At 41.6% G+C, this 27,996-nt stretch overlaps 1 protein-coding gene across 3 annotated transcripts in view; it reads right to left on the bottom strand.

Annotated features, from left to right (window-relative positions):
- Nucleotides 1–24,438, bottom strand: part of OSBPL1A (oxysterol binding protein like 1A) — a 77,185-nt gene extending 52,747 nt beyond the window's left edge. The window contains exons 1-14 of one of the 3 annotated variants that reach the window (XM_041399291.1): nt 24,105–24,438; nt 23,822–24,001; nt 18,450–18,572; nt 13,630–13,715; nt 11,665–11,739; nt 10,810–10,921; nt 9,581–9,666; nt 6,331–6,475; nt 5,531–5,598; nt 5,406–5,450; nt 3,999–4,072; nt 3,854–3,917; nt 2,831–2,932; nt 1,317–1,439 (exon numbers count right to left, since the gene is read on the bottom strand). In XM_041399291.1, coding sequence (XP_041255225.1) covers nt 1,317–1,439; nt 2,831–2,932; nt 3,854–3,917; nt 3,999–4,072; nt 5,406–5,450; nt 5,531–5,598; nt 6,331–6,475; nt 9,581–9,666; nt 10,810–10,921; nt 11,665–11,739; nt 13,630–13,715; nt 18,450–18,570 — 1,101 coding nt within the window. In that variant the 5' untranslated portion in view covers nt 18,571–18,572; nt 23,822–24,001; nt 24,105–24,438. Of the gene's footprint in view, nt 1–1,316; nt 1,440–2,830; nt 2,933–3,853; nt 3,918–3,998; nt 4,073–5,405; nt 5,451–5,530; nt 5,599–6,330; nt 6,476–9,580; nt 9,667–10,809; nt 10,922–11,664; nt 11,740–13,629; nt 13,716–18,449; nt 18,573–23,821 lie in introns of all 3 variants that reach the window. The other 2 variants (XM_041399292.1, XM_041399293.1) reach the window with 2 other exon arrangements.
- Between the last annotated feature and the right edge of the window lie 3,558 nt (nt 24,439–27,996).

The following is a 27,996-nucleotide window of genomic DNA, read 5'->3' on the forward strand; positions in this document are numbered from 1 at the left end:
GATAAAACCATAGAATGGCTTGGGTTGGAAGGGACCTTAAAGATCATCTAGTTCCAGCCCCTGGCCAACCACACCTTCCACTAGCCCAGGTTGCTTAGAGCCCCATCCCACCTGGCCTTGACCACATCCAGGGACAGGGCATCCACAGCTTCTCCGGGCAACCTGTTCCAGGGCCTCACCACCCTCTGAGTAAAGAATTTTTTCCCAATATCTAAATGAAATCTCTCCTCTTCCCGCTTACCCTATCACAACTACATCTGGTGTGTAAACACTATTACACAGTTGGCCTGTGTAAAAAGTCATTCCCCCTCCTTTTCTTAAGCCACCCTTAAGGCCACAGTGAGGTCTCCCTAAAGCCTTTGCTTCTCCAGCTCTCTCAGCCTGTCTTAAAAGGAGAGGTGTTTATTCATTCCAGTGTTCACCCTTGTGGTCTCCTCTGGACCTGCTCTAACATCTTCACATCTTTCTTCTGCTGAGGAACCAGAGCTGGATGTAGCACTCCAGGTGGGGATCTCATGAAGGCAGAAGAGAGGGGCAGAATTGCCTCCCTTGTCCTGCTAGCAATTCTGCTTTTGATGTGGCCCAGGATTCAGTTGGTCTTCTGGGCTTCAAGTGCCCTGCTATCTATTAAATAATACCATCTTCTATAGGTTGCTGGGGACTGCCAGTAGCAGTTATCCTCCCACCTCTGCTGTGCCATGAGCTACTTTAAGGTCTTGTACAAAAAGGAATAGTACAAGCTGCTTGGAGTTCAGCCACATGAAGGTTTTTGTACTGCAGCATCAACTTTCCTTTAAAATAGAAGGTTTTAGCAGTACATGTATAGCAAAAAGCAAGAATCACAGGCTGAATGCTAGAATTACCAAAGACTACTCAGTTCCATTGCAGGTATGAGCAGTCACTGTACAATGCATCTGATGTGATCTGAGGTGATAAAAGATCGTTTCTAAAACACTTCATTGCCTGTTCTGTAGAGGCAGAACTCAATGTGGGTTAGCTTTGGTGACACTGAGACTGGAGGATAAGGAGTACACAAGGCTCCCTCTCCTGGCTGGAACTCTCAAGCAGCTTTCTACCTTAGAGTAGTGCTGGCAAAAGTGAAATCACAGCCCTGTAGCTATGATAAACAAATCATTTTAGCCACACAGTCTGAACAGGAATACATGACAGCAAGCAATGCAAACACAAGCAGCATTTATGCATTCATAGGAGGAATCATCACTTTTAGCCAAAGGTATATTGAAGTATTTTAACACAGAACAAGGCTAATCTGCAACTGCCCAGATGCACAAGCCAAGTAAGTATTCAGTACATACTTTTAGAGTGTCCTGTAGGTCTGTAACAGATACTGCATCATCTTCATCATCACTACTCAGCTGTTCCTGTGTGCAGTAGTGAGTGCTATATGCAGAGTGGTCCTCTATTGCTTCTAGCCAGCTCTGGAAAGGAAAAACAGAGTTAATAAACATTTCAAAGGTCATCCCCAAAACAAAGGATCATGTAAGAAGAACAACAAATTTTCTCTTGATAGAAATAAGATAGATGTTAGTAAAATGAGACATCTCAATAGCCAAGAAATAGACTGCTAGAAAATGTAACATGTATTGCAGACGAAATATTTGTGGGCAGAGTATCTGACTTAATTTATTAACCCTTAAGCACAAATGTAACCCACACCTCAGACTGTCCAAGGTCACATAAAAAAAACTTATTAATTTAAAGACTGTAGGGAATATATTTTGCATCTGTTCAGACTCCAAGGTCCCCGTGACAAAGTCTGCGTTCTTATGCATGACAAACTCTGTGCACAAAGCCTCAAGCACTATCACAATTAAGAGGTAGATTCTTTCCCTGTTCATTGGATCACAGAGTGGCTGAGGCTGGCAGGGACCTCTGAAAGCCATCCAGTCCAACCCCTCTGCTCAAGAAGGCCCACCTAGAGCTGGATGGCCAGGACATCCAGATGGCTTTTGAATATCTCCAAGGATGGAGATTCCACAACTGCTGTGGGCCCCCTGTACTTCAGTTTGTGCCCATCGCCTCTGGTCCTGTCACCAGGCAACATTGAAAAGAGCCTGGCTCTGTCCCTCTCGGCACCTCTCCTCAGGCATTTACATACATAGGCAAGCTTCCCTGAGCCTCCCCTTCTCCAGACTGAGAAAGCTCTCTCAGCTTTTCCTAGTAAAAGTGATGCTCTGATCCCTTCAATGCCCTCCATAGCCCTTTGTTAGGTTCCCTTTAGTATGCTTGTATCTCTCTTGTTGCGAGAAGCCCAAAACTGGACAGAGCACTCCAGCACTCCAGTTGCCTCCACCCCAACTCCATCTCTAGTTAGTACACCTGCAGAAGTACAACAGTGAATATACTACAAATAGCCCTAAAAAAAACATGTTTCTCTTGTTTCAGAGCCACCTTTTGAGAAAATACAACTTATCAGGTCATCTGGGAGTATGGTTAAGAGTAGACTGTACCATTAAGCATTCTTTTGTTTGGGATAATGAACTATCAAAGTGCAACAGAAGGAGGCTGCAATAGAAATTTACCACATGGAGAAGTGAATGAAAAACAGGAAGTTACAACAGGGCATAATACAGGCACAGAGCTGGAAAACCAGGCAGCATTTACTTTAAAGAAGAGATTATTACAATGAGCCAATTTTTTGCTGTTTAATCAATAGCCAAAAGATTTAATATCTGCACTTATGCTACCAAGTCCTGATGATCAAAATATGAAACACACTGCTACTAATGCATCCATAGCAATTAGTATGCAAATTATTCATTACAGAAGTTACTGTATTTTAATGCCTTTAACAAAGACTCATTATTACCTCTCTTGTTTGAGAAGGAAGGTTATTTTTAGGAATCTTGAAACGATGAACAGTGTCATCAAAACATCTGACAGAAAAGAAGCAACTGTCTGTTGATTTTACCTAGAGCAAAGTGGAGAAAAAACAAAATTAGTATAATGAATCAGTCAGAAAAAAATGACGTGTAAGCAAATGATAAAATTATGCTCATCTCAGAAGTTTTTGCCTCATTTTTGATCCAAGTAATTGTAATTTATAAGAACCTTGGTCAGAACAGTTTTCCAAAGTGTGCCATTATGTTATTAATAGTAATATAGAGGTTCTTATGGTTAAATATTATATTTGTATTTATTTGCAGCAAGTGATTCAGGCAAAACCTCAGCAACGGTTCACGATCGCCAATATTAAGGAATTTGGAGATACCGAAAAGCAAGTCACTTTTCCATACAATATGAGTGTATATACAAGTGCAGTTTAACAGAACTTGTGGTGCCAAACCAGGATAGGGCAGTTATAGAAATATAGAAATTATCTTAAATGCGTTTTTCTTAAACACTTCATTTTCCTGGGCACTATAAATGACACCTGGCTTTGGTTTTCTCTGTTCAGCCTTCCAAAACGGATTCCCACAAGCATAACAGAAATCAGGGAATTTTTCCAAATGTCACCTTCAAAATTGATTAGTCTTTCAACTGAGGCCAGCTTAAGTTATGCAATCGGTCACAAGCAGCCAGGGACAGCTAAGGGGGAACTGGAGCTTTGGCTATTCCAGATCACATGCTTCAAACCAACCCAGTCTGCTTTCAGGATACCTTGTGTGTCTAAATCTTCAAAGCTTTAGAAAGCAGTGAGGGAGCTTTATGGCCACTTTACATAAAAGAATACTTTGCTGGAGAGGAACAAGCGTTTCTTTCAACAGCACAAGATTTCTCCCTATTTCATAACAAAGATCGGGTTACCAATCCAGTGGAAGTTTTCATTAACCAGGAACGGAATACAATGGAACATAAAAAAACCAACTCAGTTGTTACAACACATTCCTACCGTGCAGATAGCTTGTGTTAGATGCTTGCATCCCTGACGATGATCGTTATTCACTGCATCGGCTCTTTGAAAGAAGAAGAGATTTAGTGAAGCAAAGACAGGAATTATTTAAACTGCTTTTCAGAAACTTAAACACAGAACTTACTGTCTCCGATACCAGGAAAGCACTCCATGTTCTAGAACTATCCAGTAGAGTTTCCAACCAAAAAATCGTGAGCTCTAAAAGGGGGGGAAAAAAAGGCTACGTAAGCTCAACAGAATACTTTTAATACAGACAGCTCAGTGTGCAGCTGCAGTGTGATGAGCAGAACTGAGCTCTGGGTGGTAGGAGCCTGAGGCAAGAGACCACAAAGTGGTCTTTGCTTAGCCAAGGGCACAGGGACTTTGTGGTGTCAGGAGCTGAGGACTCAGCAGGAAGACTCCAGACTTTCACACGCTTAGATTGCAAGGACAGAAAAACTCAGTGGGGGATTCCTTCGTATTAAAGTAAGGATCCAGACATCTGAGACTCAGCTATGGGAAACCAAGGGTCAAGCTGGTAAGGAAACCTTGTCTGACTGAGTGTGGTGAGTTTACAGAGCCAAGCTGGGCACTCATCAACTCCCTGGAGCCACCAACTGCAAAGGGGCTTCAGTCCCAGCAGTTTAAACTCTCTGGTGGAAGAAGTGTGATGGACAGAGTGACTCCTGCATGGTCAGGCAGAGAAGCTCACTTAACACCTAAAACTAGTAAACATTACAGAAACCTTGTAGGTTCTGCATATCCTGATGATCACAACAACCTGAGAGTATTTTCAGTTGCAGTACTACTCTTGTTTTTGAATCACCTAAAGATAAAAGCTGAGCCTGCTACCCAGTAACAACTGAAATATTAAAATGTTGTCTTTTTTAATATTACAAGAATTCTTGGGCACCACACAATTCTATTTTATAAAATGAAATGAGAAACAAAACACATTGATGTCTCCAACTACAACACTTTCTCAAGGTTTAGTACACAGTTCTTCTTTAAGAACAGCTCCTTATATTACAATTGTGATATAGGAAAATTTACACTGAAAAAAGCTTTAAAGATTTCATTAAGCAACATAACTAAACATTCATGTAGACCTTCCATTCACTTGAGCAACACAGCAAAATGAGCTTTAAACTCTTTGAATGCCATCTTCCCACTAAGTTTTAAAATTTTCAGAAGATGATGGCAAAATATTAGTCACAGTTTCTTAAAGACAATGTATCAGTCAGAGATTATCAAAGTAATCTACTGAGAAAAGAAAAAGCATTTTGCCCACACAAAAGGAACAAAGCCTTATCACAGTGAAGCTTTGCCACAAAAATTACCAAGAAATAAAGATTTTAGTGACTGAGGTTATGATCAGGACACCACTAATCTGGTAGCTGCTCCACTCAGCCAGCCCATCTATACAAATTAGACAAAATTACTATTAAGTACTATTCAAAAATCCTTTCACTCATCAGTTATAACTGAACTATAGAAAAAGGACATACTTTGAAATCTTACAAGCTATTTTAGAAAGGGAAATAAGCCATACCTTCCATAGGAGACCTTCATATCGTCTCAGGGGTTTGTTGATAACCTGCACAGAAATTAAAGCTCATATAGGAATAGCTTCAACTAGACAGCCTTGGCATTTTAAATTGATACAAAAGTTCCTACCTTTCCAGTTTTACCTGACAGTATCAGTTTCATTTCTGCACCTTGGGCAAGATCAAGGGGTGTCTGATCTGTTTAGTAACAAGACAAGGCATGAGAATTTGATGCAAATAAACTCAGATGTACTTTAAAATAATTTGACACTCATCCATGAGTTTGGCCTTCAAGCATCTACACTTATAATTGGGGAACATCAACTCCTCAAGGGCAAAAGACTAAAAAAGGTATTGAATGTTAAGGCACTGCACTGCTCATCAGAATTCTATTAACCACAGAGAGCCCTTTGCCCTTACTGATTTAAATTTGTTTTTAGCTTCCATCTATAAAAAACAGTTTAGGACACTCACAAATATCAAGACAGAGGCATATTTAAACAGAGGACAAGAACACAGTTTGCATAACATCTGCATCAAGTTTTCTTCTTTTTGGTTTCATTAGAAGTCTTCTTCTAAGGAGTCACTTTGTCTTGGGCACATTTTCAATCTTGCTTTTTTTTGTTACCTGTGTTCAATATTTAGCATCAAGAAAACAAAAGCCAGGCACATTCCACTGTTAAGACAGTCAGGAAATTTTCCAGAAACTGGAAAGCTTGGAAAATAAAGGCACATACAATAAGTATTTTGCTACAGTTCTCCAGCCTCTTGCAATTTAGTCACATTTGGCCCTCCTTTATTAGTGACACAAAGCTTGTAAAGCACTGTAAGGTTTTCCCTGAACACTGCATAATAAGAAACACAGCTTGCAGAAGATGTTGAATTTGTGTCTCCACTTAATAGTTAACGTACTCTTCATTTGTTACTCACCATTCTTGTTTTTTATTTTAGGATCTGCTCCATTTTTTAGAAGTTTCAATGCACAGTGCTTATGAGCACGGTATGCTGCACAGTGCAAGGGTGTGTTCCCCATCTGATCTGTACAGTTGATATCAGGTGGCTTGCGCTTGTTTAACTGGAAAAAAACAAAGTTTGCTTACTTATCAGTTCTCCCCCCTCTCCAGATGCCATATTCTCTATTTTCAAAATTAGTTGTTCCTAACTAGGATGCTTCAGTGTAGATCTGGCAACAAAGAGGGCATTTAGCAAGTGTTATGACAAGGGCAAGGAGTGCAGCAATCAAACAAGACGTTCAGCTAGAGTAAGGAACTTCAGTGTTTTGCTTGCTATATCCCTTCCACCTCCGCTACACAATATGGAGACATTTTTCTGCTTAACTGCACAGTGCCAGGGAAAGTTGCTCAGTATTGCAGTCCAGTCATTTATATGCTAGAATGGTCCTGCCCAGCTCTACTGTCAAAAATCTGCTGTTCTTCATAGAAGACTCCCAGGCACAGTGCAGAAGTTAGCACAGGCCAGTGCTAAATCCAGAAAAAAATTGTGCAGCCACCCTGTTTCAGAGGGTAAGAACTTTGTACTGAAAGGTGGCAGACCTGCCAGTCTCAATGCCAGATATCCTAGGCCATTTAGAGCTCCTTGGATAGGCCATCTGTTACAAACAGTTTTGCTGCATTCTTAAGTCCATTAAGATAAAAGTAGCTATGTAACCAAGGGGAAAAAAAAACCAACCCAAACATGAGTTTTACTTGCACACAATATAAACGTTTTGAGAAACTGACCCCTTCAAAGAGCAGAGTCATGAAGCATGACACTGCTAACTACCCTAAAACACCACTACAGTCCTACCCAAATAAGTGGCTACTGGATGCATACATGGGGGTAGGACTGAATGATCAGTAGAGGTTCCTTCCAGCCCAAACCATTTCGTGCACTGCCAGCCACTTAAACTCACAAGCCAGATGGGAGTGCCTTACTAGAAAGGCTAAGTTACTGATAAGCAGCCTTAGGAGAACAGAGTCACAAGTGCATGACAATAACTTTTGAGAAACTCAGTTTAAGTACTCACATTAGGCATATGCTGTCTTTAGACAAAATTACAAAATAACAGAATTCCCATGGCCACAATTTAACATCAACAGCAACCACTTTATATTAACCTCAGAAGTAGTCCTATAAGGGATAAACTGTTTATCCCTTATACAAGGTGTGTACAGATCAGCTGGTAAGAGAACAAAAGTCAAAAAGGGGGAGTTTGTGGAAGTACACCCTCATTAACACTGTAGTCAAATACTTGCATTCCTGAGGATTCCTAAGCTTTAGCTCTTTCCAACCAGCTGTTTTACATTTACTTCCTCTTCTGACTCTTGCCTCCATACCTTTTAAGCCACATGCCTGTGCTTTCAGCACCTTATGCCATGTCACAAAGGAATATTTGGAAGAAAGCTTCATGTATCAACTCAGTCAGATAAAAATCTCTCCAGTCACTTCAGGAAATGTACAGTACATTTTTGAGAACTCACAGGAAGAACACACTGGCTTTGCCTCAAGTAGACTAAGGAGCCTGGGTTAAGATTCAGCTGCTGAAGATCTAACTTCTAGTAAATAGCATGTTCTGATGTTAGGTGTCACAGTAAAAGTAGATATAAGCAGCTAAAGTTCCATGAGCATCATAGTCTGCTAATAAAAAAAATTAAGTAGGAGCAGAAATGCCTGAACAATCAGTAGGTAAAGAATGGTGAATTTTGGAGCTAAAGGGCAGTTCTGAAGAGCTGAGGGTAGGAAAGTCAAAGTCACCATAGAGCTGTAAGTGTATTCCAAGGAACACGTGTTAAGAATTAACTTAAAACTGACTCTAGGTCAAAAACATGACAATACTTTGAAAAGTTTTAGAAGACAATATATAGTTCTCTTCCCATATACAGAGCTCAAAGACAGCAAATATTTTAAAAAAAGAAAATCACTTAGAAATTACAATGTTCACAGGGAGAATTACATGCTCATGCATAGTTACATGCCACATGAGAGAAAGCAGAGTTTTTTAGTGACAGATTTCTAGAAGGAGAGAATTTTTTTCTGATATTTTTTCATATCAGATTAAGGATTAGTCAACAGACATGTAACAAGCATTAAAATTATCAGAATCAAAACCAGATCACTTATGTCAGTGTATTAATTTCAATTAGTACAACTGTGCACTGTACTAATACACTGTTTTTTCACATATGATGTTCTTTGTACAGTGCTAGATCTCTCACAATTTCAAAGAAGACAGTATAAAATCTCCAAATAAGAATTACAAGGATGACCAAAGATTTAACAAGAGTTTCCATGCAAGGAGCTAAAAAGACAAGGGTGTTTCGGGCTAAAAGAAAAAAATTTAGAGGGGGGAAATAAATTGCAAACAGGTGTTCACTTCTGGCTTCCAGGCAGAAAAACAAAGAACTTATACAAATCTCACATTTATGAATTTTCATGCCTGAACAGGCATTACTACAGGTGCTAAGTAGGTAAAAACTGTTCCATAATGCATGTCTTACTTCTAAGGACACTCTTCAGGACTCTGAAAAGCTTGAGTTCAAGCACTGGGACTCTGCTTCAAAACCCAGATGGATTTGGTCCTGAGCAAAATGCTCTAGTTCATTCTGCTCTGCAAACAGGAACTGGACTGGATCACATCCAGAGGCACACTCCAGTGTTTCTGTGATCTGCTTCTGCCACAGCCTTACCATGCCACCACACTGTTCATCTGGGATTACTACGAGTGTGCACACACACAAACACACAGTTTTCAATTTCTGGTCAGCATGGAACTGTGCTGTGCCGACGACTGTCGGTTAAAAACTACAATAGATGCTAATGAGAAAGAGCTTACTTTCAAGATTAAAGACAGGCCTCACTGTGGTGAAAATCTAGACATCCATGACATTAAGGTATCCACAATAACATAATAAGCTTATCTCAGCAGACCATGAACCACTACACTGCTCTTTACAACTAACTAGTTAATTATTTCTAAAGGATTTAATAACACAAAAGAAGTTGAAAATCGTTGGTTTTGCAACTTCCAACAAAGAGGAAAATCCTTGAGGGTTCAGCACCTTACCAGTACAACATGGGGCACAGCACTAATATTCCAGTCACAGCCTTTGAAATGCAAAGCACAAAGTCATATTTTGTTATATTAGCATTATGGGTTGAATCACTTGACTTGAATTCTTACCAAGGCAGTCAGTTTCCCTGTTTCCCCCTCTCTTGCTGCTCCTAAGAGGAGTTCTTCCAGTTTCCTTTCTTGTGTCCTTTCCACTGCTATTAAAAAAAAGAGAAATAAAAGTAAGGTCATTCTCAGTAAAGTACATATGAGGTACAGCATTCAAAAATGTACAGCAAAACAAGCCTAGAGAAGCAAGAGTTTCCAGTATTATTTATTTGAGACAGGAATATTTATTTGAGACATAGAATATTTGCTCAGAAAAGTCTGTGTCAGAGCAAAAATATGTTCAAACCACATAAAATCTGATAAGATGTGCAAGTTTGTATACACATACACATATATTATTATTATTTTTTCAACACTTAAAACCATGCCCACTACCTGCAGAAGGGAAAATGAGAACTGTGCAACACCCTCATCTCAGATCTTCCCTACGTTCTTTTCAGCTTCTCTTCTACTCTTCTTACCATCCTACCAAAATTTTATTCTTCTCTAACGATTCAGCAGATGAGCAGTGGAAATGAGTTATTTGTGCATTTGCACGTAGAATAAGAAGAGAGTTCACTTCTTATATGCAGTCTGTGGTAGTGGACACAGTAGTCTGTGGTAGAGCTCCATCAGTATTTAGGAGTATTACATAACAATACCAGGAAGCAACAGTTTTTGAACTCCTCGAAACTATAATCAGTGAACTAGATTAGTATTTGGACACCATCTGCCTCATCTCTGACACCTGTGAGGCCATGGTGGAAACAAGGGGAAGTGTTTTTATTTTTCTTGCCTTTTGACACAATGTCTAAGACTGCAATAGCAAGTCCTAAATCTGATCCATAATTGGGTCACCTTTGCAAACTGCTCAGAATTTTGCTCTCTAATGATCTGGTTGACACAAAGCCACTTACTGTTCTTGACTTGAGTTTTGTCTCTTCCAGTGAGCCAAGGCTGTGACTGCCCACGTGCCATTCAAATCTGTAGCAAGGACTACTCCAGCAGGACTGAAATAGTAACCTGAACAATGCTATTTGTATTCATAATACTTAACTCTAGAGTCCCAAAAAAACTCCACTTGTCAGTATCGCAGACAAGAACCAAAAACTATGACTGTTTTCTTTCTAATAACCAAATTTAAAAAGAAAATTCAACTGAGCTTCTGTAACTTGCAGGGAAAAAAACCAGCTTTTAGAATGCATACATGTTAAAAAAAAAAACCAAAACAAACTTTAACCTATTAAAGTTACCTTCCAACATATTCCTTATGTCTTTGTCATAGGTAACTTCTTTTGCAGTCTCTCCACTGCCATTAACAATAGAAGGATCAGCATTATGCTGCAAGAGTAACATCACCACCTCCTGAAAAACAATTCAAAAAACACTCCTTATCTGTCTGTGTAACTGCAAGGCCACAATCAGGCTTTCTAGCTATTGACATCCTGTAAGATGAGCTTTGTAACCAACGGCTTCTCACCACTGCTGGTTTCTTATGAAAACAGGAAGGGATGTTTTAGAGAGATTGAAGAGTGAGACTGACTGCAACATTTTCTCTCCCATCAATCAGGCTGAAGGAACCAACACCTGGTGTGACTGCTGACTTGGACAGATAAAAATTGTAAAACTGGCTCTTTGGAAAAAACAGTAAGTAGTCACTACTTCTGAAGGGCCAAGATGTTATCCATAGAGGCAGTACTAGTTTTGGAATGATGAATGATGGTGGCAATGGGGAACGGGGTGGAGGAGGGGAATCGAACTAGTGTCACATTACACAGGCCTATAACAAGCTCTTTAGTTCTAATTAACTATGAAGAAACAGCACTTCCAGACACTCTGTGGAAATGAGCCTGTGTGTCCTCATTCAAGAGATTTCTTTCCCCTCCAGAAGCTACTAAGATTAAAACAATGTGGTTTCTCTCTGTGGTTTTTTTTTTTGGACAGTTATGCAAGCTAGGCAATGTGCCTAATCCTTCTGAACACGCTGTACCAAAACAGACAACAAGTAATTTTTAGACCCTGTGAAAACATCTTTTTGAAGTGATCTTATTGGTAGTACTTTCTTAATAATTCTACAAGTGAGGCTAAAAAAAGCCATCATACTTTACCTTACGGCCTGTGAAAGCTGCACGATGGAGCGGAGTGTCCCCCATGTCATTCAGCACATTCACATCTGCACCTGCCTAAACAGCAAGACCAAAAGACATCTGAATATCCTTCCAACAAGAAGTACATGGCAATTCCCTCTGCCTGGAGGGAGAAGGGGAGACAGGACACTAATGTAGAGTTTGTGACAAATCAGATCAGAACTGCAATACAGTTATCCTGGAAACAAGGATGAAGTATGTATCTAAGATTCATGACCAACATTTTCTCAATTGCTTCAAAAAGGAAAAGCCCCCTGCATTTTTCCAGGCATATCTCACACTTTTAAGAAGAGGGTATATGGAAAGTAACTTTAATACAAGGGCTGGGGGCTGTTATTGTCTTGGGTTTTGTTTGGCTTGGGTTGTTTGAGGTTTTGTAGGTTTTCCTGTTAAATCTCCCTTTTTTTGGTCATGCACTTTCTCCATCCCACGCCTTTTACCTGAAAGGAGGAGTGGTTGCCACACTGCACAGGCACTCTTCCAAGAAACCAAGAAATCCTATCCTTCTTTCATTAAGTATTTCTTCTACACCACTCTACCTAACCTCTCAAAGGGTCAAAGAGAGGGCAGAGCATACTTAACTTCATCACATATGTTTAGATCATACGATTTAGCCAGGTCATTGCTGCCTGCCTCAAGTTAACTGATGAACCTTACTAGTTCCAGAGCTCTGCTTCTGATAATGCCTCCTTCACTTGCTCTTTGCACAAGTACATAGACACACTTATACATGGCTAGCTTCCAGAAGTGCATGGCATCACTTATTTCTCACCTTGTTCTTTAAATAATACCCTTTCAAGAGCTCTATCAAAAGAACTAAAAGTACTAAGTCCTTCTATACCCTATACTCTTCCAACTCTTGAAGCTGGATGCTTGATAAATGTATTAAGTGATAAAACTTTACCTTTTGCTTTAAGTAGCCTGCTTGAATTGAAAATTGCTTTGTTTACTAAGCAAGTGTGTAGGCTAGAGAAAAATTTCTCAAAGAAATCTCAAATTTGTTTCCTTCTTTAAAGTCTGGTGTATGCTGTCAGCTTTTATTCTTAATGAAAATCAAGTTTAGCACTAGTTAGCTTTGCACTTGAGCCTGTTTATCACACTCCTGCCATCCAGTAAAATCTTTCAAATATAAAAGAGGGTCTAATATAGTTAAGGTTGGTTGAAGCTACCCTGAGAGCAAAAACAAAAAAAAATCAGTCAGAAACCACATAGTCACTGCATTTGCAGTTGTTATGCAAATACAAACTCATCCATTTTGATAACAGAAATCCATAATTTCAAAATTCACCACGCAGTTCATTATTTCAAACGTTAGAAATAATGAGTCAAAATATATTAGCCTGCACCTGAAAGAAACACATATAGGCTACTCTGCACAAAATTCTGTGCATACTTCTATGCACAATATAGAATTAGATAATGCAGAATTTTTTGCATTTGAGACACTTTAGCCTTTTCTACAGCTCAGTAACTGAAACTTGCTAAACTTAAGCACTTTGTGTACAACAGTAAACTAATCAAACTATTGAAGTAATTGCATTACTAGTATCACATGCTGGCTTATTATATACAGATACCCACTAAGCTTCAAAAAACCTGAGCTTTCATGAGGGCATATCTATATATTGCAGGTCTTTAGTTCCTATATGCAGATACTTAACTGCAAGAGAAAACCAGCTAAGTACCAATAATTGTAAAAACTGCTCAGAGTGAGGGCAGTATGCTACTGTATAGACTTCCACTGTCACTATTTTGGGTCCTTCTAAACCAGGCCTATCTTAAGGTCACAACAGTTACATGTTACATGTAGATAAACTGTAGGAGTGCCTCTGCCTCTCTGCAAAGCCTCCTTTCATCTACCACAAAAACCTGAAGAAACACTAACTGCTTCTAACCTTACACAGAGAGGAGAAAACAGATATATACCTTCAGCAAATCCTCTACCACAACAGCATGTCCAAAGTAGCAAGCAAGGTGAAGAGGTGTCCAACCCATATTAGACTTACTTCTGCCTAAAAGACAAAAGAGGTAAATGAAGTTTTGATCACACAGTACAAAAGAGATATTGTTGTGTGCTTGGAGGTTGTCATGGATGACCATTCTTCACAGCAGCAGAGGAATAAAGAGGCTGGAAGCATCAATACTACTCATATTATTTAAATTACTGAATCAGGAGGCAGTTTGAGAAAGCTGGATTCAAATTAAAAAAAAAAATCAAAACAAAACACTAAAAATACCTAACAAACCAAACAAAATCAACCCCAAAAACCCAAACAAAAACCCCCACAACTTTCTGAAAGGGAAAAGTCATGTCACCTGAGACTAAAACTTTTCTTTGCATGCAATACTTTTCAATACCAGCAAGTAGCTTCAGTTACTTTCCTTCTTTATTCACTATGAAAATGGCACATGCAAGCACATTTTTCTCTTTTTATCAAAACACTCTTTGGTTGACACAATTTTATTTTCTTCACACAAACGAGAGGTAAGACAACCCATCTTTCAAACAAAGGATTCAAACTAAAATAGGTGGAATGACCAAATGTTGAGGCTTTTTGTCGTCAGCTTTGTCTTGTGCTTTACTCAGTTCTAATAAAAACAGCCTCATTAAGTAATGTGCTTTGAAATCTTTATGCATAGTAGAACTCATGTATCATCTACAGCTCTAAGTTTCAGAATGATAAAGAACAGACAGAAAGCAGGCACACGAATGATCATGGAAAAGAAAATATGATTTATGCTTTAAAGAGCACTTAAAACATGACCTGGAAGACTGGCTGTATGAAATTCAACAACTCTCCCACAATAATTTCTTTAAAAGCAAGATATTAAAGCATTCAAGATTACTAAAGTTAATAACTCACTTTACTTTCCAATGGCAACACTCAACTAGATTAAGCAGAAGAACCTGTACCCTGTTTTTAACTAAGCAATACACCCACAGCATTACAGTGTCACCTAAAAGCTATCATTTTGTACTTGGAAGAAAAATGAAAATAAGGCAGTAGAAATTGTTTTGAAATCACTGCCACCATCAAGTTTTCCCCTGTCAAGTACTGAGGCATGGAACGCACACAACATAAGTTTGCCCTGAGAAAAGAAGCCACAAGCACAAGGAAAATAAACCATTCATCTTGAAAGTTCATCATCTTTTCTGCTCTCATATTAAAAATTAACATTAGAATGTGGTTCAGAGCTGAAATATTTTCCCATTTCTTATAACTGTTTCCAGCTAACATTCCTGCTCTTTATTGACAATTTCTTTTGTAATTTGATTCTCCTTCTTCTGAAGTCTTGTTGTTTCCAATCCCAAATTTAGATCTTTCCCTCATTACAGTCTGGCCAACAACAGAGCTCCTACCCTATGTTACTGATGGGCCAAAGTATTACAGAAGATAAATACTGTGTGGACCACTAACTCTGGGGTTAGTTATGTTGGATAACATACTAAAGGGACATCACTCATCCCTCAGTCCAGTAGGGACTAATGTTAATTCAAAGAACACAAAAGAGATCTGAGTTGCACTGAATTCATACAATTAGGTTAAAACATTCATTAGTTAACAGCACTGACAAGACAGTGATGCTGCCAAGGAATTCAGTCATGCAAAAAAAAACCAAAAAACAAAAAACAAAAAACAAACAAAAAAAAACCCAGCCAGAAATCTGTCCAGATTTATAGTTCTTACTGAATAAAGTAAGAACAGGCCCTTGTTCTGCACCCACTCTGAATGTCTGCATTTCTGATGTTAGCTGACCATTTATTTCTCAAGCTTTCGAGGTATTACTTCTCTTCAAAGTGACCACAAGTGTTTGTACTTTATTATTATTTTAAATCATGACAGCATTACACTAGGGAGAATGCAAGGATAGGAAAGAAGAAATAATGTAATTCCAACAAAAAACATAATTCCTTTCCCTCTTACACAAAGCTCTTTGGTATAATGCCACTTAACTCTAAGTCTCAAGTGTTACCATTTGCTTAGAGAATGGAGACAAGGTAGGCAGCCCTTTTCCAGCTGTGTGCTGCTAGGCCACTGCATAGTCATTCAAAAGTGTATTTTGCCATAACACACTACTGACCATTGACCTTACCTTACAGAGTTTTCACACTGCAAATTCCTAGATACCCTATTTTCTTGTATTTAAGAAGAATGAGCCAAGAGATGTCCTTAGAAAACACGATTATTTGGGATGAAACCTGGGTTTGGTACTGTTTTAATGTAGATTCCTTCTTTCCAAACCAGTGAACTGAGGAACCCAAAAAGAGAAGTTTAGATAATTTGGCTGGATTTTCCTCAAGCAAATCCTGCTTATCTGCAAGCACTGACTGGGTAGAATACAGTCACAACTGAGCAAGTACAGAAGCTTGAACTTATTTTCTCTTCCTTCAGTTTGGTAGAAATTGTGATGTTTAGGATCACTGTTGTCAGACTTGACACTTATGAATATACAGCACACACAGCCTCAGATGTAGCTCCCCTCTGAAAAGACAAGGAGAAGATGTCAAAAGACAGGTTTTGACACCCAGACACACCAACTTGTCAAACTTTGGGCTACCAAGGCACACCCTGCAGGAAGTTTACACCACCTGCAGTACAGCCTCCCACCTGCTCCAGAAGCACTTTATTCCAAGCCAAGCAGCACTGCAATATCAGATGGAAATCCTGAAGGAAGTGCTACAGCACTGAAGACATTCCCTATACCCTGACTTTCTAGGGACATCTATTATCCAAGATCATGACAGGAGCACAAGAGGCTGTCAGGAAGAGAAGGAAGATTAAGCATTGCAAAAAGATAGTTACAGTCTACAATGTGTACTTTAGTTAATCATCAGGTTGTTATGCAATTACTATCTGGTGCTATCCAACAGATCAGAACTTGTAGCAAGACACAGTGGTTTAGCTAGTGAGGAGGCAGAATGCCAGGGCCAGTTATACAGCAGAGGCTGTTTGGCCTGAATTTGTCTTAGACGGTTTCCAATGGAACACTATGGGAGAAAAGTGAAACAAGTCAGTCTCTGAAAAATGACTACAGCTTTAACTCTGAAGTTTCACACAACTAGAGCAGTTCCTCCAAATAACATTAATTACACTTCTGTGTCCTCAGACATTTAGAAGAATTGAAACTTCAAAAGCACAGTGAACAAAATCCATATTTGGAACTAGTTTAGGTTAAATATAATATCAAAGCACATTCCCTATAGCTTCCTAGACCTCCCATTAGCAAGCAAGTATTAACCAACTGGCATGTACTTCTAAACTGGAAAAACAGCTAAGCACCATCTTTCACTTCATTATTTGAGTCTCTTCTACACTGCAGACTTTCTTACCAGAGACCCCTTTGCTTGATATAACAGACAGTAGAGTATACCATGTCAGTAAGTTTCCTTGACTTCAGATTATGTGTAAGAACACATCAGAGACACTCTGACACCTCTTCTAAGGACAGGAGACTTCAGGAACTTATTTATGGGCACCATTGCATGAATCTTAAGGTACTTTTATTCCAATTGTTTAGGCACTACACATATTGAATATTTACCAAGGATATACTTCTGGGGTGGAGGACTTCAGCTTCATCAAGGTATGTTTGGCTCCCCTTTAAATTATGAACTAGCTCCCCAGAGATGAAGTAGCAGGAGCTTGGGTTTCACAACTTCTTTTCTAAGGTGAGTACATTAACCGTTGAGAAAACACAAACACGGCTGAGTAGTCAAACAAAATGATAAGTAAGCTAATGATTAAGAATGAGACTTGGGAAAGGGATAGAGCTTGTTCAGGTAATAGGAATCCCTGCCCTTTAGGGCAAGGTGTTCCCATTTGTCAAGGTTGAGAGGAAGCACAGTTGATTACTCCCCTCTCCCTCTGCAGCACCTTCTTCTCAGTGCTGCTAAACAGCTAAGTGAGAAGCAATGGAATACCAGCCTGGGTAGAAAGAGTGAGATTCACATCCACATCTTGGAAGCAACCAGAAACACACTCATGTAAATAAAGAGAAATATAAATCCACTAAAATAACAAAGAGGTAAGGTAGTCTGCAACTGCTAGCAAGCTTACAAATCTAGTCCCAGTTTGAAGTTTTAATGCACAGCAAGCAAGTTGCTGAGCCACACCTATGTTAGCTGCACATCAGCAAAACTTCAGTGATGGCCAAAGACCCAGACCTAGATGAAGAGCAGTCTTAGCTTCTTTTCCCAAGTAACCTAGCATTCTGCAGAAGTAAGAAGCAAACATTTGTCCCAAACATTTTTGCAAGTGGCAAGACAGGTAACACTTCTACTGTGTGACAACAAAATATGGGGCTAAAAAACCCCAAAATAATAAACCCTTACACTGAGCAGAGCACAAATGACTGACCTTATCTAATATTCTCTGCAGCTCTGATGAAAGCTATTTACCTCCCTGAACAATCCCCAGGCACCACAATCTGTTCTGTTTAGTATTCTAAAGCCTCAAAATTGGCAGAAGTATGAATACAGGCAAAAAGAGGTACTGTTCCCTTGTCGACACATCTAGTGTCTATGAATTACGCTGAGTTTTTCTGTACACTGCAAATATCCATACTCTTTTATTATCCCTCCCCTATGCAAATATGCCCTTAAGTCACAGTATAAAAGCTGTTTAAGTGGGTTTTTTATTACTGTACTGAGCACTCCAAAGAAAGCAAGATTATACTACCATTATCAGTTTCACTACATGTGACTTTAACAGCAAGATTGCAAACATTTGAGGAAGGTTACTAACCTTTACAGTTGATATCAAAGCTTATTTCTCCTTTGTCCAAGGTATCCAACAGCTGTTTAACTTCTTCAGCATTTCCATTTCTAGCATCATGGAGAAGCTGCTGTTCTGCTTCTGTAGTCATCTCTGATAAAATATACAAAAGAAGAGATTGTGCAATCAGTTATACTGCTGTAAGTTATGGCTTAAAATTACCTCACCTTTAGCTGTTATTTAATACTAACCCTGGTACGAGAAAGATAACTATTCTCTCTGTGGCACACACTTAATGCCCAAGCTGTTGCAACAGCCCAGCACTCAGGCTACTAAGAAGCATTAAAATTCCTCATACAAAGCAGTTAAATAACCAAATACCCATGTTTTCTTGCTTCTGTTTTCTAGGTTCTAAGGGTGGCTTGGGAGTTGAAACTCTATGCCATAAACAAGGCAAGCTTTGCTACAAGCATAACCAGTAAGCATTTGCTTTTTCCTTACAAGGTTTTCACCCTTATACCTTCAGGTTTCCAAAGGCAACAGGAATGAAAAAAAAAGAAAGTAACTATGCACATCCATTAACCCAAGTATTACCTGATAATTAATTGACAATTATTTTGGCTGCCAACCCTAGGGAACAGAATGTCTTTGCATGGAATTGTCAGATACCCATCAGTGATTAGTACTACCATCTCTTGAGCCTGGGTATCTGAGGCCCTGCAACCTCAATGTGAAGGGGAATCAGGGACTCAGACAACTTTGTAGATTTGACCTTATCTTTAAGAAACACAATATAAGGAAGTTAACACACAACTGTAAAAGATTACTAGTTAATTCTAATCCTACCATTGCTCTTGAACTGCAAAGAAAAAAAAAAAGGTATGACTTTCAAAGAAGGGAGAAAACAAAACTATTTTACAGCTCTCTACTAGATGGGGAGCCTTAGATTTTTGGACAAGCAATACTGCTGCTTACCAGGTCTGTTGAAGAATACAGTTACTAAGTGATGTCTTAACCAATCTTTTTTCCACACTGAAATCACAATCTAAAGTTGGTTTGCCTTTTTTTTTAATGCCATTACAACAGTGACCAACTGTATGAAGTTTAACAAGCACAAGTGCTGGACTCTGCATCTGGGACATGGCAACCCTGGATGTGGACAGGGGAGTGAGATGTTGGAGAGTACCAGGGCAGAAAGGGACCTGGGGATAGGTCCTGGTCGATGGCAAGTAGAACACAAGTCAGCAGTGCCCTGGTAGCCAGGAAGGCCAACTGTGTGCTGTAGGGCATGCACAGCATTGCCAGCGTGGCACAGGAGGGGATTGTCCTGCTCTGCTCTGCACTGGGACAGCCTCACCTCGAGTGCTGAGGGCAGTTTTGGGCACCACAATATAAAAAAGGCATTAAGCTATTAGAGAGTGTCCAAAGGAGAGCAATGAAGATGGTGAAAGATCTGGAGGGGAAGCTTTGTCAAGGGAGGCTGAGGTTATTTGGTTTGTTCAGCCTGAAGAAGAGGAGACTGAAGGGAAACCTCATTGGAGTCTCCCACATTCTTATGGGGGAAAGCAGAGGGGCAGGTACCAATCTCTTCACTCTTGTGTCCAGTGCCAGGACTTGGGGAAAAAGCATGAAGCTGAGTCAGGGGAGATTTAGGCTGGGTATCAAGAAAATGTTTGTCACCCAGGGGGTGGTTAAGCACTGGAACAGGTTCCCCAGAAAAGTAGACACAGCACTAAACCTGACATCCAAGAAGTCAAGAAGACAATGCTCTCAGGCACATGGTGTGACTCATGGGGCATCCTGCATAGTGCCAGGACCTGGACTCGGTGATCCTGATGGGTCCCTTCCAATTCAGCTTATCCTATTATTCAACTAGACCTAGATACAGCATTTCCTTATTTAAATACATTGCTTTTAAGCAGTGTCAAGAAACTATGTTAGAAACAACTTCAAAAGACTGTGCTGCTATAGACAATTTATTGCTGTTGATACAACAGGAAAACAAGAGACCCTGTCCAAATTTAGTGTCTCCAGTTTAGGATATTCACCCGACACACTAGGTTTACCAGATGCTGCAGTCAGTTAATGATTACTGTCCTCACACAGGTAGCTTTCCTATACTAGCAGAGGTTTTGAATGGGCCCACAAACTGTTTACACTCTGCTGCTCCGGACAGGCAGCTTGATTGCACCACACACACTCACAGCTTAAATAGATGCAGGGAGCTCTTTAACTACGGTAAGATAAGAAGCCACTCAGCAAGAAAAGAGACAGTGAGAACACTGGGTAAGGAATAAAAAGCCTGTAACAGTGACAGATCCTGCAATATTCAAGACTGAGGCAGAAATTAGAACAGGACAGACTGCCAAAGAGCTAACAACACAGCAAAAAGAGGTTTCCCTACCTTTTCCTCAATCAGCAAAGGCAGAGAGAGAATCTCTTTCCAAAGAATTTGACAAAGACTAAGCAAGCCCTTTCTAGCATATTTCAGAAGAACAGACTGGATCAGTCACCTGCAATTTACGACAGACACAGGATACAAATGCCTTCTCCAGAAGCAGTTAGTCAGCACTCTTGCTCACACATACTTTTCAGTTCTACCAGAAAACAAAACAAAACAGTACTAGTTCCTCTACCAGTCGTTCGAGCCCTGAAGCTACTTTCTCCTTTAAACAGCAGTCTATCCACTCGTGGAGGCAACACAGCACAGTTTATTGTTACTGGGGCAGGTATAATTTTCCTCAGTGAATCAGTTCCAGCAGTGTCTAGAGAATGATCAAAATCATGTATGTTAATGTATTATCAGCCTGTAATACTATCCCTGAAGCTGAGTGATACAGTTTCAGCGGGACACAGAATGCAGCACTGAGAATCACACAGACCAAAGATAAGAGGACAGTTAGACTAATTTTGCTGGCTTAGCCATCACTGGGGGGAAAGGGGCAGAAAAAAAGTAAAGCTCATAGTTCATTTTCACCCCCTCCCACACAGTATTGCTTTAGCCATGTCTCAGATGAGAAACACGCTCCTATCATTGCCCTGTATCGTTTGTCAACATCCCACCTACTTAGCAGGTACAAATACCAACGCATTTTCAACGCATTAACAACCTGCTGTTTCCATTTGATATTGACGAGAAGGAAGAAAAGAATGTTTGGGAAAGAAACCAAGACGCTGATTCAAATAAACGACTCTTGCATGCAGCAAGGCCTATTATGTACATGAGCAGAATCTTAAACAGCTCAAAATACACTGAAAGTTCAACCACTACATAAAATTACTTGCATAGTTTTTCTACCACTGAATAGTTGTACGGTTAAAATCACTGATTTGTTTGTACTCTTAAAGCAAACACTAGCAATAGAGTAACATGCACAGTAACACGGTCTGCCGGCTTCACTGGTTTACTCCTCAAAGACCTTGCTGTTCAGGCCAAGCCTCCAATTTCAAATACACTTTGTAAGCCTGTAGCATGCAATGACGCAGAATAATTACTGTCTGGCTACTAATCACAGAAGGATCACTCACGTGAAAGTGTTTCTACAATTGGGGCTGGAAAGTGCATCTGCATGCAGTTACTCATCAGACAAATGATAAAGAACATACAGCTTCAGCTAATAAGCTAAATGACATGCCTAAATAAAGCTGGCAGCAAGGAGACTCTTAACAGAACCTTTTATACTGTTGTAAAAACTGTTTTAAGCAATAGGATTTGCTCTGTAATGGAGATGAGAAGCCACCAACAGAAGTTTGAGTAACAAGTTTAGAGTATGGAAACAAATCAATGCACGGGCACTCAAGTGGTGTGCACTTGCAGCTGTACTTTGTACATGTATACTCCTGTGCAGACAGGAGTTTATTTGGTCCCATGATCCATCATGAAGAGCTCTAAAATCCCCACCCACCAGTTTTGAGGCACCAATCCAGTCCATCAGCACTGAGGGAGAAATGTAATAGTTTAGTTTGGAGTTACTAGCCTTAAGATACTAATAGCAGGTTCATCTATATGGACTGTGCTGCCTCTATGCAAATCTACTAGCCACTTAAAAGAGAAAACATCTTTCATTCAGCCGTGCTGCCATCATTACCTTATTCCATTAATCAGCTGATACAGGTAATCTGCCTTTCATGGCCCCTATTTAACCCTTGTGTTCTTGAAAGGCTTGCATGGCAGTCACTGGTACATCATGACACAACACCACAGGACATTATTTAGCATCTCCTCTGCAGCTGAGATGTGACTGCAAGGCACTTCTGTTGAACTCATTAGGACTACCACAGCAGTACTTGGCCGCTAATTGAATCTTATCCTTTAAGAAGGTATACAAAATAGCATTAAGATGCTCTGCTTTTATCTTCTTCTATGTGACCTATGCCAGAGTGATTCTGTCACACTACTAGAGAGTCTATCTTCACACAGGGGTTGTTTCCAACACAGAGAACACAGGTTACCATTCTGCCTGCATGCCTGCTTAATGGAGTTTTGCAGAAGACTTCAACACAAAAGGCCAACTAACTACCTACCTGCTAGGATAAAGTCCAAGTAAAAAAAAAAAGCTTCTTTTCTCAAAGTGACCTATGAAGATCCAAAGTGCCACTCCTGACTACAAGGCAGCACTACTTGTAAGACCCACTTGCCTTTGCTCTGGTTTCTTCTGCTGAATTCTCTAGCTATGTAGGCAGCCCAGAACAATGACAATATATACTAAGCAGAATATGAGTGGGTTACACTCATATACCGCTAAAAAAGCAGGAGAAGCAGCACTAGGCTTGGCCAACCTAACATTAAGGCTCTGAGGCAGCAGCCACAGGTTGTACAGGAAGTTTTCTCCCCATGACAAACAGTAAGGCTGGCAAAAAGCACAACATTGCCTAGTATTTCAATATATCTTCCTCTAGCAATGAAAATCAGATTTCTGCAGGAGAGGCTGATACGTGTTCAGGAAGATTTCTTACATGTCCCAGCACGCACACGTTATGATGTGATGCTTGCAGAGAAGGCGGGCAAAATGCACCAAACTGCACAAACAGACAGAACCTGTCCACAAACCCACACAACACACTGTACTGACAGGAGCTGCTCCAAGAAGAAAGAGTGGCTGTACTAGAAGCATGAGTAATGTTATCTAAAAGCAGTTGTTTCAGTCTTTGGGTAAAGGGTTATGGAAGTTAGAAGCTGGTCATGCTTCTATGACACAGACTCTCTGTGAAAGCAGCACCTCTCTAAAATCAAGATATTGTTTGTTTAATAGCAATTAACACATGTGCAATAACTCATCTATTCAGCACCACTATTTAAACTAATCCTCGTTCTTGGGCATCTCCCTGCTGTTTTCCGCACATATTTCATTTCTGTTACATCAAAGACTTTCTTTCAGCCCAGGCGCTCTGAATAAGCTTACCCACAGCTCGTGCGAGATCTCTCCCGGATCAGCAGGCAGGCACAGTCCCAAGCAGTGACAACTTCAGCAGGACCGCCGGAGTTCCCTACGCCCGCCTGGAATCGAGCGGCTCGTTCCGGTGCCGGTAATTAAACACTTTTTAAGGCGAGCCGGGCGCGTCGCAGCAGCTGCGCTCCTTGCCTGCGGGGAAAGGTGCGCTCAGACCTGCGGGCACCGGCTAGTGCCGCTCCTGTTCCAGGGAGGGGAACAGCGCGAAGAGGAGCAGGAAGGAACACCCACGCACAGCAGCAAGCCAGGACAACGCTTCCCAAGGGCGAGAGACCACCCCGGCCTCCGCCTCCAAGGCCGCCTCTGCTTCGTGCCTCGAGCCGAGCGCGGCTTGGGGCCGTCCCCTCAGCCCGCACAACGGACTCCTGAGGGAAGGGGCAAACAGCGACGCCCCCGAACACGCCCCCGGCGGCTGCGGTGGAGAGGCGGCCACGGCAGCAACAAAGCCAACGCCGCCGCGGGAGAGCGGCGCATCCCCCGGCGGCCCCGCGTCCCCGCCGCGGAAGGAAACCCGCCCCGGGCGGGCGGGCTGGCCCACGGCCGGCCTCGCCTCGCCCCGCAAGCTGCCGCCGCCGCCCCGCGCCGTGCTACGCGCACCGGGCGCGGTTACATGTGACCAGCAGCGGCGCCCCGGCAGCTCCCCCCGCCGCGCAGGGCGGGCGGCGCGGGCTCCCGGCGGGGCGGGCCGGGACAGGGCTCCGCCCGCCTGGCCGCCGCACCGCCCCCATGACCGAGACCGGCACCAGCACGGGGGCCGCCCCGGGGGTCGGTATCTCGCCGCAGCCCGCCCGAAAAGCCGAGAGGCGTGAAGCAGGGCCCCGCCGAGGGCACTCTGCCCGCCCCCGCCGCCCTCAGAGAAACGGGCCTGCAGCGGGTGCAGCCGGCGGCGGCCGCTCTTCCCAGGGAGGGACAGTGACCCCCTGCGACCCCGCGGCTGCCCCGCAGGCACCGCCCTGTGCCCGCTGCGGCTTGGAGTCACACTCGTTTCACTAGCGCCCAGCGATAAGATGGGAGCAATGGCCACAAACTAAAACACGCGAAGTTCCACCTCACCATCGTGAGGAAGAACTTTACGCTGAGGGCGTCAGAGCGCTGGAACAGATGTCCGGGGAAGTCATGGAGTCTCCCTCTCTGGAGACATTCCAAACTCACCTGGAGGCGTTCCTGTGTCACCTGCGCTGGGTCACCCAGACTTGGCAGGGGGTTGGACCAGATGATCTCCAGAGGTCCCTTCCAAGCCTAGCTATCCTGTGAGTGCCGTCGCCGCTCGGGTGCGCGGGCTTGGCTCCGCTCTGCCCGGGGAGCGCCCCCGGCAGGGGCGGGACGCGGACACCGAGAGGCGTTCAGAGACACACGGGGGCGAGCCGGCCTCAACGGGGACTGTAACACTACGAGAGTGGTGCATCGACAGAGGGGAAAACAGGGTCTTTTTGGAAATCGCTTTGGTAGCGTATACGGCCGTGGTGCAGGTGAAAGAAAACTGTCAACACACGCTGCTTCTAAGAACGGCACAGCCAAAAGCAGCTTAAAAGAGAAATTGGGTGCTACCAGAGGCAAAAGTGGAATACTCGCTTTTTTCAAGGCCCTTTGGTCCACCGCTCCTTCCCTTCTGTTTGTCCTACCCTTATTTATTCTCTACTACACCTCTCATCTGAAGAGCTGGTACCTTGTTTTTCTGCCTTTTGCACAAGAGAGGGGTTTTGCATTTTGAAAACTCCCACAGTGCCTCTGAAATCCTGCAACAATTTATTAAGGGAGCAAAGAAGCTTTGCAGTGTTGTGGGATGACCAAGTCTGTGTCATGCAGAAGGAGCACTGAAGAGGCCGGACAGGAGCCACAGGTGCCGTGACAAACTATCATAAAAGATTAGGATGAAACTTCTTTTACAAAAGGGGGCAAGTCTAGACCTGAACAATTCTTCTGAAACTCTTCATGCATAAATAAGGAGGCAAGCTTCATTTTTCTGTATTGTCTATAGCTACATGTATTTTAATCTTTGAAGAAAGAGAAAAAGAAAAGGAACAATTTCACACCTGCAGATAACACAAATGTATCATGTTTGAACTTCTGCTGCCTTTTGTTACTTTTAATTAGTATATCTTAAGAGATCTGCTTCCAGGGATGCTTTAGTAATAATTATATAACATCTGAGAGGCTTCAGGGAAGGATCATATTGGCTTTCCTTTCTTAGGAGCAGAGCTTGAAGTTGCTGTCCTTACTTTCAAAGCACTAGCTGTGTCATCCTCATATATCTTTTCCTTTATTTCTTCCTCCTGCTTCTGACTTTGAGCCATCTTTCACAATGCCATAAATGCTTTAAGCAACCTCATAATAAAACCTTTTCCTATTTTGTATTTATTTTACATGGATATGTACATGGATGTACATGGCTACAAAATTAAAATATGTATATTATCACTGTGTATGTCTTACAAGTCTTATAATGAAATAGAGGTATTGTCCCCCACCTACTCTATAACCCATTGCAATGCAACACAGAGTTTACAGTTCCATTTCACTCTTCAGCCAGTTAGTGCAGGATTTTTCTCTGAATCTGAATAAGAAAGGCCTGAAAACAACTTAATAAATTTAATAATTTAAAAAGACAAAGTAAAGACCAACAGAGATAGTTGCCATGATGCCCACATTCCTGCAGCATTGGATTAATCCTGGATGGACTTCTCCTTTGGCAGGCTGCTATCCCGTCTCTGGAGAAAGGCTCCTTTTTGGCTGCAGTAGTTTAGTTTTCTTACATGAAAACAGCTATTCCATAAAGGACGTTCACAGGGGAGCTTTACTCCTTGTGTGCTTCTGGTAAGAGCACTAACTGCCTGCACTCTGTGCCGAGGAACTTCCAAGGGTTTTGTGCACCACAGCCCAGGCCCAGAGGCAGCACAGCACAGACCTGGGCCTGTTCCACTTAACTGTACCATGAATCACCGACTCCTAGATGTACAGGGCTCTTCTGGCCAGGATCACTACACTTCTCCTGCTTCCATCATCTTCAAAGAGTGTCTATTTTTCACCCATGTTTTACCTCCTTGCACATCCCAGATAATGTCCTAGTGCATTTTGGACTTTGAAGTGTGGAAATGAGAAAGAGAGGGTTGCTGATATCGAGGGTTTGTTCTCTTTTGCTTTGGTTTGGTTTGGTTTTGATGTCATTCCTTTTTCAGATAACCTGCTGAAATTAGTGATTCAGAAAGCATGAAACATGGCCCATCTTAGGGCTGAACACACTGGCAAACAGCCTTGCACAGAACTCACTGAACTGTTTTATCTGTGGTTTTCATAGTATAGAATTTTTTATATCCTCTCTGTAATGGGACAACCTTTATTGCACTGACACTTTGTGTTCTTCCTCTTCAGACTAGAGAATACAAATTTGAGATATATGACTGGGGAACAGAGTGCACAGAGAGAAATGAGAACTGGAAATAGTAAACTATACATGATGGGTTGTATGTTTGTTTTCACACAGTAACATGTTAAATGACTGTGTTTGTTAGCTCACCAGCAGTCCTAAAAACTTGTTCCTTAGCAGCTTTCTTACAGCCCTGGTGCACTTCTTGAGGAAACTGCTCCCCAACTCTGAAAAGCAGTGCAGCACGCACAGGTCCTTGCTGTATTTCCATACAGATTTTATTCACTAGGCTGGCAAAACACATACACAGGAGAATGAATTAATGTGCTGACACTCTCAGATGGGATTCTTGTGGATCTCTCTGGATTACCATGAGCAACTGCCAGTGAGTGATCAAAGCAAATGTTTATATTGTTCTGAACTGCCTGCAATAGGAATTCTTGCAAATGCTAATCTGTTGCTGAAGTTTCTTTCATACTTTGCAGGCAATAACCATGTAATGCAGTAAATTTGTGGATGGTGTGAGTTGGATTGCCTCCTGAGCTGAGAAATGCCTTTTGCTGCTCAAAGCAGCACTGAAGCAAGCTCAGGTAGTTTCTTGAGGTATCTTGTAGCAGGGGAAAAAATCCTGTAATAGAGAAAAGTTTATTTTTGACAGGCCTGTTTTTATCTGAATGCAGGTATGGCAGGAGAAAATGTGAGAATTCACTGCTGGTCCTCTTCTCTCAGGAGGCTCCTAAAACCTGCTAGTAGTTACTTCATA

The sequence above is a fragment of the Onychostruthus taczanowskii genome, unplaced genomic scaffold, assembly GCF_017590055.1.
Source record: "Onychostruthus taczanowskii isolate IOZ18803 unplaced genomic scaffold, ASM1759005v1 scaffold16, whole genome shotgun sequence".
NCBI lineage: Eukaryota > Metazoa > Chordata > Aves > Passeriformes > Passeridae > Onychostruthus > Onychostruthus taczanowskii.